This window comes from Rhamphochromis sp. 'chilingali' (assembly GCF_963969265.1).
Source record: "Rhamphochromis sp. 'chilingali' genome assembly, chromosome: 8".
NCBI classification, from domain to species: domain Eukaryota; kingdom Metazoa; phylum Chordata; class Actinopteri; order Cichliformes; family Cichlidae; genus Rhamphochromis; species Rhamphochromis sp. 'chilingali'.
Genome location: NC_137935.1, coordinates 11,981,719 through 11,997,314, shown reverse-complemented (window position 1 = coordinate 11,997,314; position 15,596 = coordinate 11,981,719). Strand labels below are relative to the sequence as shown.

Genomic DNA, 15,596 nt, shown 5'->3' with positions numbered 1-15,596 from the left:
TGGAGCCTGTATTCAGGGCTTTTGTGCCTCCACATAAGGCTTGAAGCAGGGGGAAAAGAAAAAACGCCTCCCTCTCTCTCTCACTTACTCATGTCTTTTTTTGTTTTTCTTTTTTTTTTCACTTCCTTTTTTTTTTTTGCTGGTTTATTTTCCCCAAAAGCAGTCTGACATTCTGGCACCTGTTTTCCTCACAAAACCGCTTATTTATCCCTGAATTATTAACCAAGAGCCCACAAAGTGTCTGCCACTTGGTGACTTGCCCTGACTTCATGGTGGGGAAGGGAGGGCTGGTTGCTGTAGCAACAAGGAGGGCCTTTATCAAGAAAGTGGGGGGGGGGGGGGGGGCGCAATTTAGCCAGTGGAGGATCCACGAATGAAATGGTTGGGCCGGAAAATGTTACAGGATTAGTGAAATGGACGAGAGCAGGAACACTTTTGCATTGAAGAGACATGATGTGATGCTTTCAGCGCTGCAATTTTTGGGAGAAGTGCATTTGCTCATCACAATGGCTGTGTATTATGGAGTATGATGAGCTCTGTAATGAGCACAGTGGAGCAGCCTGGAGAGAGTGACCTGTACTTTTTGTATTTCAGAAATATAGATGACACCCAAGGGAGGGGAGGGGGGTGTAATATGGTAGAAAATGGAAAAGCTGGTTAATAACTTTTTCAAATTTGTGCAAGAATGAGTTGCAGTAATCCCATAAAAATGAAATCGCAGTTCTTTTAGGATGTTTTATGTTGAACAGAACGATACACACATGCGAAACAACATGAAGCTGAGGAGTATTAAGAGATCCGTCATCACACAGAGAAAGGGCAGCAGCTGTCACAGGGTTTTAAATGTGCATCTCCCCATCAGGGGAGCCGCAGCACTGAAGAGTCTCGACTGGGTAAAGCGATAGTCAGGTCAGAGGCACACAGATGGAAGCTCTGAGTAACACACGTTAGCGGGTGTAGTGAGGGGCTGAAGTATGGCTGAGAAGTGGGAGAGGAGGGCTTTCTTTGTAGCCCTAAAGAGCAGCAACAGCGTTTTGAAGTGGATACAGGCAGTTGCTGAGAGCCTCAGGAGCAGATTGAGCAAAGGCGGGGTGCAGCATGGAGGAATGTAAGCCAGAGCCGGCTGCAGGGGCCCCAGCCAAAAGGGAATCACGGTGTTGTAGGAGCTGAGGGAGCAAGCAGGAGAAGCTTGTTTCTCATCTGTCTTCAACTTGAGGACTGAGAAGGGGAGAAAAAAACGCTGTTTTAGATTCTAACCTGCAAGCTGCCTTCAAAACTGACACATGACGAATGACCTGTTGATGCTGTGGTGCACAAACATGTTAGTTTGAGTCCTTTTAGCAATGACGTTATACATGTTGCACGGGTCATGGCTTGATTTCTTAAAAATAATAAAAGGGCACATAGAGAGTTCAGTCCAGTCCAGCCTGATTTCTCCTGTGGGCCTTAACAGTAAATCTTTATGGTTGGAGATCACACCTCCCGCATGCACTTCCAATAAAACGGTCCCAGTTAAAGACAAATGGGTTTTGTGGAACATGCCTTAAGGGCCGCGATCTGTCCATCAGATAACCTCCTGAACAAATGGCTTTACGCACTTAACGATAACGATTAGTGGAAGGCCATCGATCACTTGATTCTTATCTGTTCATTGAACAAATGTATTTATTTTTATTTTGAAAAGGCCGCGATTGTAAAACAGTATACAGAGGAAATTATACAGTTTCATTTTACTGTTAATTGTGTGGAAAGGATTGTTTTTCACTTTTTCCCAGCAATAAATCATGCCACTAAATTCCCTGTGAGATGAGTCAAGCGCCTATAAGGGGTTTTTAGCCTGACAATGAACACCACTGAGAATTCCTAAGTAGGTTCAATTAAATTCGCTAAATCTACATTTTAGCTTCGGCCTTTTTTCTTTTTTTTTCTTCCGTTTTCACACGTTATCAATTTGATTATCCCCATTTGTCCCTCATAATACTCAAAGATGAAGAACTGAGCTGCTATCAACATCACAGCATGATATCTCTTATGTCTTCTGTTGTAAAGGGCTGGCTTTCCTTTGTAGTGGCACAGATGTAATAAAGCAGCAATGGGAGCGTCTGGCAGACGCCTCAGGCCAAACCGGTCCAGTGAAAGCAGATCTGTGAGGAGATGGAGCTCAGATAATCAGAGATGAATTGGGAATGTTGACCAGAGAAATTTCTTCCACTCTAGTTCTCTCAACAGAGTGACACTCTCCCCTCCATAGCCACTGTTTAGAGGCCCACCAGTTACTGACTGAGGCCAGATTTCAGGACAGGACAGGGGTTTTAAAGGGGGACTAAGTCAAAACTAAAGCAGATGTGTGTGGATTTTAGAAGCCAGAGCATTGAGGGTCTTTAAGTGCAGAAAGTTGCCATAAAGTGCAACAGTGCAAAGCAGCATGAAAGCGATCGCCACGCATGACATTTAACACGGAAATGTGGATCTCATGGGATTGGGTTTGTTTCACGGCTTCCTTTTTTTTCCCTTTGATTCTTTTTCACTCAGTCTAGGATGGATACAGGAAGATAAATTAATGCAGTCAATGATCCCATCAAATAACATCTAAAAAGGATCAGGATTTTCTTTGATCAGGAAGATTTCCGACCCTGGAATATTCATGCACACATGCCCCCCACCCCCACCTCAGTGGGCTGATTCGCTCTTTCTCTGGATGTGAATCCGCAGCCATGCGTGATCCAATTAGTATGATGAGCACAGGGTGCAGAGCGAGGCTAATGTTTGCATGTCCAGGAGAGTAAATGGATTCTTAGAATGGATTTCCAGCTCCCTTGAGTCTTAGCGGTTTGTGGCCTCTCTGCAGGAACTATTGGCATAGTTAAACCACTGTGTAACTCTATGGCCAATCCTCCTGCTTGTCTCTATCGTTATCCAGTCTGTTGATATGGATAATGAATAGTGGCCCCCTTAGACAAAACTAGAAATGGTGGCATGCAATTTTGATGCCATTCAGGCTACACACATTTTACCTTATAATTGGCCACTGCTATACTGTTTGTTTTAGATTATGTATGTCTGCAGCAGGAGTCTGTTTAAAATCATACAGCTAAGTATGCGAAGTAGTAATGTGTATTTTAATGATTTGTTACCCTGCTGGATATTTCTTAAATCATTATGAGTCAGATTGGAATGAGTAGTAGCTTACAATCAAACACAGACACACAGGAAGTGGCCACAGGTTTATTCCCTTCCATTCACCATACTGTAAAAACGCTAGTCGCACTCTTGATATAATTTGGAAACCGTCTGGAGGAAAAAAGACACACGATGAAGAGTGACAACAATATATTGGAAATGAAGATCAACACAGCCTCTGTAACCCCCCCATTATTATTTTTTTAAGATCCATTTTTAAGCACATTTTAAGGCACTGTGCTTGAACGACAGGGTTAAATGCTAACCTTAGCACGACTGCAAGCTGCATCCATAAAAAGTATTATGTAGTATTTCAGCATAGTCTAGAATGGGGACAGCAAAATGAATGTAGGTAGAAAACTCGGGAAGCAGATGGCTAAGCAACATAAAAATAAAATGCCTGATTTTATTAATCAAAACTGGAGCACAGACTTCTTGGATGGTGTGCTAATAAAATTAACTACATAGCAAGCCATGTCTGTGTCATAGATGTATTAAAATTAATCTTAAAAAGGGGGGGGGGGGAGGCAACAACACCACAAACCCAGTTCAGGTGCAGTTCAGTCAACAGAGTTGGTAGACTGCTCGTATTTGGCCACTTGTGTCTGTCAGATTTAACTGTTAATTTATTTGTTACAGTGTTAAATTGGTCTGTTATCCTACTTTTTCCCATCATTGTTACACGAGTCTGTGGGGATTCACTCAAGCCAGCCTCAGGTGACTGGATGAGGACCTGCAATTTTTGGGTTCTAATAGGCAGCTGACTGACAAAATAATTTGTCATCTTAATCTTGCCAAGACAATAAACAAGTGTTCGTCTCTCTTTTCTTCAAAGTGAAACATAAGGACGCTTTTTGTTGAACATCAGACTAAATAATACCGGACAAGATTTGGGGGGGGGTTTCACAACCTGTCATGTCAGCTTGTGCATTTACTGTCTGAGCTATAATGGATAGCTTGTACCTCTGCACAATGAAACTGTGTTTTTTGGGAGGGGGTGAAAATAGATCACTGAGGCATATGATCCTCATGTTTTCTATTCATGAGGATAAAAGAGGCTAGAGCGGTTGCTACAAAAGCCAACATCTTGTAGAAAGATTAAAGTGGATGACAAGAAAAGCTCAACACACGGTTGTGCTATACATGATTCCCACTTTTCTGTCAAGGTGCTAAAATTGGGCTGAGTTCTGCTTGTTTGTTTGACTCGGGTGTGCGCATCCTTTGTCGTTACAAGGTTATTCTTCCATCCTAACAGCCTGTTCATGTTGAGGACAGATCTAATCTCTTGAAAGATTTAACATCCTGGGCTACTCTGATCTGCGGCCAAATCATCAGAAGGATTCAAGGATGCTGTGGATTGGTGGGAATACAAAAAGGAGGGTTTGGTTTTGTGTCGGAGGCTGCTGGACAAATTTCAGAGCCTTACCAGTCAGTCCACAGCCTTCTTTCTTTACTCCTGCAAGAAGCATCCCTGCACTTCAGGAATCTTAACACGATCTCAGAGGATGCACGTGAATCTGTCATGTGTTGGTCTGTATGATCATCTAGATGATGGATTGGAGAGACACACAAGACCAATATTTACTGCTGAACTCTTAAAGTTGTGAAGCATTCAGAGTAAGGTGGCCTTATCGCCAAAGCCAGTGAGATTCTGTTGTCCAACAGCAGTTTATTTCAGTACTGAAAAGACTGTTTCCAAGTGGATGTTCAGATCTTTCTTTGTACTCTGCTGCTGCTGCCCACCTCAGTGCAGCACCACTCTAAATCTTCTTCTCTCATCTCTCTGTTCTTTGGCTAAATCTGGCTCTCAAATTGACATTATCAGTCTGAATGACAGCAGCAGAGCGAAATGGCTGTGCAGAGGCAGCAGTGTGCTGCTAGCTTTCGGAGACAGTCACACTTAATGCCTCTAACCCCATCAATTTGTGAGCAGAGATTGAGTTTCCAGAAGAGCATGAAGTGTGTGGTAAAGCTGTTGACTGTGGCAGACACTGAAGTTTGCTTTTGAGGGAATTCCAGACCGACATAGTTGAGAGGCTCCGGGTCGTCTTGTCCAGCGAACAAACCGTCTGACCTCTGTCGTAGGAAGGTCGTGCGGTTGACCTATGCTGTTAACAAGGGGGCATGAAAAAACAATCGCACGTATGATCAGTCTCTCAACCAAACTATCATAATAAATCAGCGCTGCAAAGAGCATACTGACCTGCTAGAGAAACCTACTCGGCGGTAGCTGCTGATTGAAGTAACAGGCACAAGACTTCTTGGCTTGGAGTGTATTAACACCAACAGCAGCTAAAACAAAACTCTTCAACAACATAAAGAATAGAAATATAGTGTTGGATCTCCTCAGCAGGTCCATTTGTGACTCTATGGTCAGACCCTGCAATCTGATGACCCCAATAATCCGATGAACTCCTATAAGCAAGCCCTTGGTCACAGTGGGAAGGAAAAAAAATCCATTTTAACAGGAAGAAACCTCTCATCTGCCACGACTGGTTGGTGATGTGAGAAGGGAGACAGAACAGGCTGTGGAGGAGAGCCAGAGATTAATAATAACCAATGATTAAATGCACAGAGAGGGGTGAGTGAAGAAGAAATACTGCATCGTGGGAAGTCCCCGGCAGTCTAGGCCTATTACAGCGTACATAAAGGAGAATTCAGGGTAATCTGATCCAGTTTTATCAAAAAGGAAAGTTTTAAACCTAGTCTTAAAAGTAGGATCGGGGCTTGACTATTCAAGACCTTGTATGTGAGGGGGAAAAATATCAATATCCTTGCGATTCCATTGCATGTTTACGTCTACACCTAGCAAGCATTGTCTGTGTGTCTTTTGCACTTTGCAGTCGAGTAAAAACAATGTGCAGTGCCTCTCAGTGAGGTGTCACTGCTGTACGAACAGTGATGATAAAACCAAAGGGCAGTGAAGTCACTGTTTTCACAAAGAGTGCAACAAAAGGTTTTCATCAGCCTGGAGCTCAACAGTAAGCAAACTCCAGGCTTACCGCACTGAGCGGTGCTCATTTCATTTGACTGTTTAGAAGTGTTTAGCTTTGTGCAGCAGGAAATAATTTATGACAGCAAGCAAAGTATGTGTTTATATCTCAAAGATGAACTCAATGCTCTAGTTTGACTATATTTCAGTAGATACACGATTTCCAGCAAAGGTGTTTTGTTATATTTTGACCTTGAAGACGCAGTGTGTGTTTATTAAAAATGTTTTATAATATGTATTTTCTTTTTCCGCTCTGTATTTAAATTTTTCAAGCTGGTTTCAGGTTTTCAAGCAAAGAGAACCTTTTCCTCTTCTGTAGATGCTGAAGCAGCAGCGCTGCACAGGGATGATTGCTGCTCTTTACAAGACAGGGCTATTTTCCATTCACAGCGTAGGACTCTTCCTCTGATATGGAAAGTGAGCCTCAGAAAATGCTTGATCTGCTCTTTGATGTTAAGGACTATGCTGATCTCTGAACTCGATGAATAGCGTCAGTTCACACACAGATCTGTCTGTAAAGGGTCTTATCTGGCTTTATGAGATGGTTAATATCATCTTGGCATATAGGAAAGTATTATGGTTAAATTTAAGGCCAATGAACGTTCATGAAAGCCTACAAAAGTATGAGTCGCTTATGTTGCGCACTTCCTTTTACTGTTATTCATGATGCCGCAGGGACAGCACATCTGTGCTAGTTCACCTCAGGGCTGCCTGCACTCTCCTACTATTTTCATTCTGCTTTTGTAGTCCATAGGGTTTATTTTAAATGACAGAGGAGGTATTTATGCTAAAATAAATAAAATACATCAACATTTGTTTTCACTGTAGTACTCCAGGTGCACACATTGCATCATTAAACACATAGTTTTAGACCGTTTTGTGCTGCTTTTCCAGCTTGGAAATGGAATTAGATACAAATCTGTTCCCTGAAGTATTTTCCAACCACTCCTTATCTTTTTTTCTGCTTTCAGATGAAGCTGTGGAACAAGTATAAGGTAACCAGTATCCCATCTTTGGTGTTTGTGGACGCCTCCACGGGGAAGATCGTGTGTCGAAACGGTCTGCTGGTGGTCAGAGATGACCCCAAAGGTGAGCTCAAGCATCTAGAGCTACAAACACACACACAGGCCACAATATTAGTAAAACCATGTGGCTGATTTATTTTTATTTCCTAACCTCAAGCTCTGACTCTAATCCTCTTTACTGAATGGTTAACCCTAACCCCAGTTCAACCCTAGAAATATGACTGTTTAATGAGGTAATGGGAAGACGTTTTGAGGGTCAAAAGGACAAACATCATAGATCAGTTTCTCGCACAGTTTGTCTGTCATAGCTTATAGCGCTGAATTCTTGGTGGGTAGCAATCATCAGTCACTCTTGGCTGAGAGTAATAAGCAAGCAGCATAACTCATTGAGAATTGCATACTGACTTCACACCAGTCTATCTTCTCTACTGTAACACTTGTCACTTCCAAATGTATCTCATGAAATGGCAGCAGCTGGGCTGTAAAATTCCCCCTGTGGCAAAAGGGTATGAATGAGCAACTTGAATAGCAAACTTCAAGATAAGAAGATGTTAAGTTTCTATCTGCATGTGAAGAAAAACATGCTGCATGCATGAGCAAAATATCTTCACGGTGAAGATAAACAGTCGCTCGTGTAAATTCTTTAGTCAGGTGGAAAAACAAACCCTCATGGGGAAGAGAGAAAATATGTAAATGTATTTATGGTGTTATTAGAAATGTTGGATGCTAGACTTAAAGATGGCAACCCTTTCAGTCTTGTTAAAACTGCCCAGCTGGCATCTTCCTGTTTCTTTCCCACACAGTTTAAATCAAATATAGTAACCAAACACCTTCTTGGGCCTTACAAAAGGTTACTGTATCAAATTCTAAAAATGATTTCACCTGAGGTTTTATGAAGGGGGTGAAAAGGCTTTTTTTTTTTTTTTTTTTTTTTGTAATGATTGTTTTGTGTTCAGTGTGCACAAGCTGAACATGGAGCTCCTAACAACCTGGTTTAGCCCCTACATCAGAATAGTTTCACAGGCCAGTGCTGTTCAAGCTTGGATTTGTTCCAGTGCTGCACACTGCACGTGGGCACTGTTCATACCCTCCTACTGAGCTCATGAGATTTAACCCAAGAATGACAAAAAAACACTCTCCTTGCCTGTTAGTGCATCTTTTCCAGTGTTAAAAACCATAGGTATAAAAGTCATAAGATTAATAATTTCTCTTTATTTGTTGCATATTGGACAGTTTATCTTTTTTTAATGGTAACAGTAGGATGATTTCATGCTGAAACACCTTTTTTAATAAAAATATGATTCTTCTTCTACTTCTACTTCTACTACTACTACTAACATAAACACCTCAATAATGATTTCCCATCACACCAGGAACTACTTTAGAACCACCAAGAAACTGGCAAGCACGTCTTTGGACAGGTTCAAACTTTCTTGGTGTGAGGTGATCGATGCACCATCGTGCTGTTATACTGGCTAACTCATCAAATCACACCTTCAGGTTGGTTAGCTAATGTCCTACCCTCTTCTAGTTTAGTCCGTGGTAAATGGACTATAATTTATATAGCGTCTTCTTTTTTTTTTTCTTTTTTTTTTTTCCCCCCTTTAAACTCATCTAGCAAGCAAAGAACTTTTTACACTCCAAGCTACATCCACAGAACTACTATTCAAGACCCTCTCTAAATCCTGAGCCCGGGTAAACAACAAGACTTCAACCACAGGTGAGAATTGGGTAACCAGTGAGGAGTACACGGGGTCCGTCCAAGAGATTGGACTGAAATAAATACTACACAATTAGTATGACTTCTGAACTTGACTTGCTGTATCCTCTGGCAAGGTGAGATGTGTAAGATCACACCGTCCTTGAGATCAGTCAGTGTCTCTAGGCCCTCGGAAACTACCGGTAACAAGTGAGGAAAAAAACAAAGCGTATTCTCCAGGTGGTTGCCGAGGTGTTGTTGCCAGCTGCTAAGTGAAATTGGTCGCAATTAAGGTGCTATACCAAAAATACATATTTCCCACCTGCTTTTTTTTATTTGTCATTTTGCTTGGTAGACGGTGACTCATCTGCAAACTACTAATCCTCACACAATTTTTCCGTTGCACTTTTTTTACAATTTTGCTATCACTCACCATTAAAAACTAAAGGTGACCAAAGCAATCACAATGATTTTCTTTTTCCTCTCTAGTGACCTCACTGTGTCATGGTTCACACCAATCATGTTGTTTTGTTTTGATTTCTCTTCTGCAGTGTCATCTTTTTAATTCAAATTTATGTCACATGCTTCCTGTAAATACTTATTTATTATCTATACGTAAACCACAGCCAAGCGTAACAATTTGAGATATTTATTTATTTAACTTCTGTTTTCACTCAGTTTTCTATCTGCTAATTGAAAATGTGCATTTAAATTCTTCATGTAAATTCTTAGTTTTATAAGCAATAAGAATATCCAGCCTACCACATTGGGTTCACACCATAAATAAGTCGTTTAAGTTAACCAAAATGTAATGAGTGCAGTAACTAAGGTCAGACCCACATTAACTCGCACACAACACACACCTCAAATTCCTGGTGAGGATTTACTGAGGATATTTTGCCCAGTCCCATCATTCAGCGTTTGTCTGAAGCATTTTGCAATAACTCCCCCCCCCCCCCCCCCCCCCCCCCCCCCCCCCCCTCGTGTTTGAGTTAATGCCGCTATAATTATGGTGCCGTGTGAATATTATAGCGTGTCCATGTCTCACACTCTCGTCTTTGAAACCTATAATTTCTGCACTTTGAAGTGGAGATGGAGAATTAACAAGAGTGATCTTGCATTCCTTTCCTGTATTGAGGGCGTCCATCTGTGGCTGAGACGATCTCAATATTTTAAAACGCTGCCTCTTCAAAGCCTGTTAGGTCAGCTTTAAAAAAAAAAAATGGTGTCGTGTCATGTGAGAGGGAAGAATAGCAGCCATGTGAGGACTGTGACAGATTTCACTGTCTGTCTAATGAAAGCTGGTCCAGGCCTGCAGTGATATTTCCACAGATCATTAACTAGATGTGAGCTGAGAAGATATTAAATTGGTGGCTTTAGTAGCAAAGAGAGCCACCAGCACTTCAGGAAGTTTTGCATCTCTTTGAAATAAAAGGCTGTGCTTTTTTTTTCTTTTTTTTTTTTTTTTTCCTTTCTTTCTTTTTTTTAAACATCAGATTTTTAAATTTGATGTATTAAGCTGTGGACTGTTCCTAATGTGACAAATCAATTCAGGTGCAACAGCCACGGCTGGGAGAGGTAAAGGGCAGCAAAAAGTTCGCGTATGCTGACAGTCGGAGGGGCGGGTGAACAATTTGGGACCCCACTGCCTTTCACTGTCGATGAAAGGCCTGACTTGAGTGGTGGCAGACTAGCCCTGCAGCGTAAAGATGGAGTGCACTTTTACAATCAGGACAACAATGAAAGGCCGCGCCAGCGCAGTGCAGACGTGTCGTTCCTGCCTAATGAAGCCCCGGACAACAGCGCTCACATAAAGAGTCCATTATGAACCAGCCATACAAGCTTTTATTTATGATTACACCCCCCCTTTAATTCAGCTGTACCAAATGCATCTCCAGAGCTCTCCGGGAACAATGAAAACACCTTGAAAAGGAAATGAAAAGTGTGAAAGAGAGCAGGAGGGAAGTATTTCTGACAGCCTTCATTTGCTTAAGAGGTTCGACATTTCTTTTTCTTTAAGTGTGTGTGTGTGTGTGTGTGTGTGTGTGTGTGTGTGTGTGTGTGTGTGTGTGTGTTCACATGCGTGCATATTTTCAAAGCAGAAAACACAAAACAGCCCTTTAAAAACATATTTCAATGACAACTGTGTGTGGTGGTTTGACATGTGACACCCTTAACGGACACAGAAAAGCTGTCTGTGGGTCTTCTGCTGAGCTGAAGTGTGACTCTTGAGTCCACATTTCAGTATCTAAGCAGCTGTTAGATGGATTACCGTGATGTTTTGTAAATATTCATGATTCCCAGACATGAAATCCTAACAGTGTCACTGTGAGTTATAGTAGTTTTAAGTGTGAGTTAAAGCTTTGTGCAACAGTGGACAATTTGTCATGTTATTAATAATGAATGCAGCCAAATACCTATGAAAACACAGCGTCATCATCTTCTGTTGCACTTGCTCCACTGGTATGGAACAAAATACTGGCATTTAGCTCAAATCAGTGCCACGCAGCAACTCTTAGAGCCGCTAGCATGGCAATAATCTCTCGTTTTCCTTCCCATGTTTCCCCTTTCTTTGCCCCCTCTGCTTTTCTACCCTCTCTCAGGCCTGGAGTTCCCCTGGGGCCCGAAGCCATTTGCGGAGGTGGTGGCAGGACCTCTGCTCAGGAACAACAGACAGACAACAGACAGCAGCTCTCTGGAGGGACACTATGTGGGAGTGTATTTCTCAGCACACTGGGTGAGTGGAGAGAAGACAAAGAGGACCCCATCTTTTTTTCTTTTCTTTTTTTTTCCTATTCAGGGCTCCTGACTCTGTGAAAACATTGAGACATCAGAGAAAAAAGAGCGGCGGCAGCACAGCAGAGCAGGAAGAGGCAGGAACAGATAAGAGAGAGGAGCGAGACTCCATTGTGTTTGACTGTTTACATTACAGCAGTTGACGATCTCCATCAGTCCTTTCACCACCAACTGTGGATCAGTCACCACACCCCAAAGACGTCACACCGTTGTTTCTTTTCTTTGCTGCCGCTGCCGATAGCCAGCGAAGGTCATGACTCACGATGCATGGAAGGCGTTAAATCATCGCTGTGCTGTTCCTGATGAGATGCAGCGTGAGCTGCCGAAGCCAGTCGGCTCAGCAGCTGCCAGAGCCGTAGCCTCAGATACCGGCTGCTCAGAATGGTGACGCCTGAATGCTGGCGCAAACCCCAAAGCCATATAAAACTGAAAGGACAAGTCACAAAAAGCAATTACAGGAGTTTATTTGCGGTGTTTTACACCAGGGTCCCCAGGTTACTCGTGTAAATCTATCTGCTACTAAAGCAGTTTCACAAAAACGAAATGCCAGCACTTTGCCTTGGCATCCTGATAGTATATTTTCTTTACTTTATTTCCCTCCTTCCTGTCAGAGGGACCTAAATGCCCCATGGCAGAGACACATGCAGCGTGACCTTCTCTTGTAGTGGGAGAAAACTTTAGTGTTATCACGATAGTACTAAAACAAGCTTGTGTAATGAGCGATGAACACACTTATACAGTGTTTATATCTGTAAGGTATAAGGGAAGATCGCACTTACTACACAAGATACTTTGTGCTTTTGTCCCAACGTCCCTTTGTGTTGATATGATGAAGTGCCACTGTAGGAAGCTTTAAGCTTCTCTACTTAGTAAACAGGAAGATGAGATGAGCCTTAGACATATGATATGTAATTAAGTCTAGCAAAAATACCTCAACATATTTACAGGGAAGGAAACTGAAGCAGCTATGGCATTAATCCATATTTACAGGGAATGTGCTTACTGTGTGTATGTTAAAGATTTAGTCACTGTGACACAAGCAATAAATCTGGCATTTTTGAGAAATTATTTTGGGGCATTTTTGCCATTATTAGACAGGACAGTGGAGAAAGCAGGAGAGTGGTGCAGACACAGAGCAAAGGCTCCAGGCTAGAGTCGAAGTTGGGCCAGTGCATTCAGCCTTTTTGTGGAAAATGGTCGCCTTTGTCCGTTTTGATACAAGAGCATCACACAGTTGCTGCAGATTTGTTGTCTGGACAGCCATGATAGTACTGCACATAACTGCATTAAGATTTGTTGACTGTGGAGGCTTTTAGAGTACTGTACAGTGAGCTTATTTTCATGTTCAAGAAACAAGTTTGAGATGTTAGAGACTAATGTTGAGACATTAGTCTCCAGCCATTGTAAAATGGGTATACTGTGATCATAAAGGGATGATTATGGTCAGCAATAATACTCAGGTAGGCTGTGGATGTTAAATGATGCGTAGTGTGGCAAGAAAATATCCCCACACCATGACACCACCAGCAGCCTGAATCATTGATGCAAGGCAGGATGGATCCATGCTTTCCTGATTTGTTTTGTTTTTAATGCCAAATTCTGACCATAACATCTGAATATTGCAGCAGAATTGGAAACTCGTCAGACCAGACAACATTTTTTCCGATATTCTGCTGTCTAATTTTGTTCAGCCAGCTTCAAAGTTTTTATGTGTTGTGCTTTCAGAGATGTTCTTCTGCATACCGTTTTTAGAACCAGCGGTTATTTGAGTGTACTGTTGCCTTCCTATCAGTTGAAAGCAATCTGGCTATTCTCCTCTGACCTTTGACATCAACAAGGCGTTTGTGGGAAAGTCCCAGCAGATCAGCAGTTTCTAAAATATTCAGGCCAGCCTATCTGGCACTGACAACCGTGCCATATTCAAAGTCACCTCTCTTCCTCATTCTGATGCTCAGCTTGAATTTCAAGAGGTTGTCTTAAGCATGTTTACATTCCTAAATGCACAAAGCTGCTGCCATGTGATTGTATGATTTGATATTTGTGTTACTGAGAAGTTGAACAGGTGTACTTGGTGATGAGTGTATATGTATGTGTATTTTGGTACTTTCTGTCCTTGTGCTTCTTAGCTGAAGCAGTCTGCATTCATTAATTGAATTACTTATCGTTCATCGGCTAATCAATGTTTAAATAAGTACAGTTTGAGAGAAGAGAAGAAAATCTATTGTCCCTGAAATCATTTTAACCTCAGTTTCACTCCATGCAAACATGTGGCATGCATTTTGTAACTGTTCAAGCTGATTTAAATATTACGTTTCTATTTTATTATGTATTCACAGCAGAGAAAACAAAGAAAATACAGATATGAAGCAAACAGAGCATGGGAAAGAGGCTGGAAGTTGAGACTAGTCTGTTTTGCTTCTCACTGTCATGGTGCTCTGATGTCATCGTAATGCCAGCCATACCACCGCTCCCCCTTGCCTGGATAGCGTTGGCGCTCTAAACACATAGTAGAGCAAATACTTTCTTAAGCTCGAGTATTCCTCGGGATTAACGTTTTAAACAGCCTGGATACAAAACAAGACAGAATTACTAGTTTGTGGAAAGGTGTTTGGCGGCAGAGAGGAAAATAGTTTTGGGGAAAAACCCTGGGAAATGAGCACCTTATCACTTGTGACTGTGTATATTAGATGTTCACTCGTTCGCTCTCTCTCAGTGCCCACCGTGCCGCAGTTTGACTCGTGTGTTGGTGGAATCGTATCGGACCGTCAAAGAGTCGGGCCAGAAGTTTGAGATAGTGTTCGTCAGCGCCGACAGGTGAGCGACACTGCACCTGCCTTTTGCCTGTTAAGAACCCAACTGGGTCCCTGCTTACTTGTTGTTATTAAAACCAAGAAATCAGCATCTGTTGTCTTCCTGTTCGGTTCTCCCCTCCACCCCGCTCAGGTCAGAGGAGTCCTTTAAGCAGTACTTCAGCGAGATGCCATGGTTGGCAGTGCCTTATTCAGATGAGGCTCGGCGATCGCGGCTCAACAGACTATACGGAATACAAGGTATTTCACCAGCTCCATCACCGTTATCGCTGAATAGGCATGTTTTTCCTGGCCTGTTATGCTATTTATCCATTGCTTTGTTGAGAGTTGCAGCCAACCGCATCACTGCACAAAAGGCAGAAAAGCATCCATCATCTCCCTGTGATAAGAGGCTGATGCTAGTGATAGTGTTGGTTAGTTACGCTGTTGTTTTTATTGGCAGATGTAAACAGCAGGAAGACAATAGTTCTTCCTTATTAATTTATTCAGTTTTGGCACTTTGAGCGCTACAAGTCAAGATCCTTTTAGTTACATCACATTCAAGAGAAGGCCAATTTCTTCAAAATCTAATAAATAACAGTACGGATCAGGAAAAAAATATGTATATGTGATTGAGTACAGTGTGCCTTTTAAGATAAGAGCAGAAAGGGGATATATCTATTTTTTTTTTTCTCTCTGCCAAACTTGGTTATGTTACATACTGAAACACTGGCACGAAGGCTTGACAGCTCTTTGTGTTGGGCGGGCAAAACAGCAACACAGATCGCCCTGCAGCCTGGGGAATGTGGGCTGGTTATCCAGTTTACCGTCTCAGTGCGGAAGTGCCGTGCCTTCCTCCCGAGTGTGTTAGTGGATGACTCTGGATGAAGTTAGCGAAAACTGGCCGTCGGCCTGTCCTGCAAAGAATTTGAGGAATGTGTACTGGACGAGTTAACACTGCCCCCCCCCCCCCCCCCCCCCCCCCCCCCACCACACACACACACACACACACACACACACTCACTCACTCACTCACTCACTCACTCACTCACTCACTCAAACCCCTGCAGTCTCTGATTTCCCCCACCTCAGTTAACTTCAGTCCACATGTGCAG

At 42.4% G+C, this 15,596-nt stretch overlaps 1 protein-coding gene across 3 annotated transcripts in view; it reads left to right on the top strand.

Moving 5' to 3' along the window:
- The window catches only part of nxn (nucleoredoxin), a 70,809-nt gene that overhangs the window by 45,015 nt on the left and 10,198 nt on the right, over positions 1–15,596 (top strand). For all 3 annotated transcript variants that reach the window (XM_080888083.1, XM_080888082.1, XM_080888084.1), the window contains exons 2-5: positions 7,144–7,261; positions 11,500–11,633; positions 14,406–14,506; positions 14,636–14,742. In XM_080888083.1, coding sequence (XP_080744209.1) covers positions 7,144–7,261; positions 11,500–11,633; positions 14,406–14,506; positions 14,636–14,742 — 460 coding nt within the window. The remainder of the gene's footprint in view (positions 1–7,143; positions 7,262–11,499; positions 11,634–14,405; positions 14,507–14,635; positions 14,743–15,596) is intronic.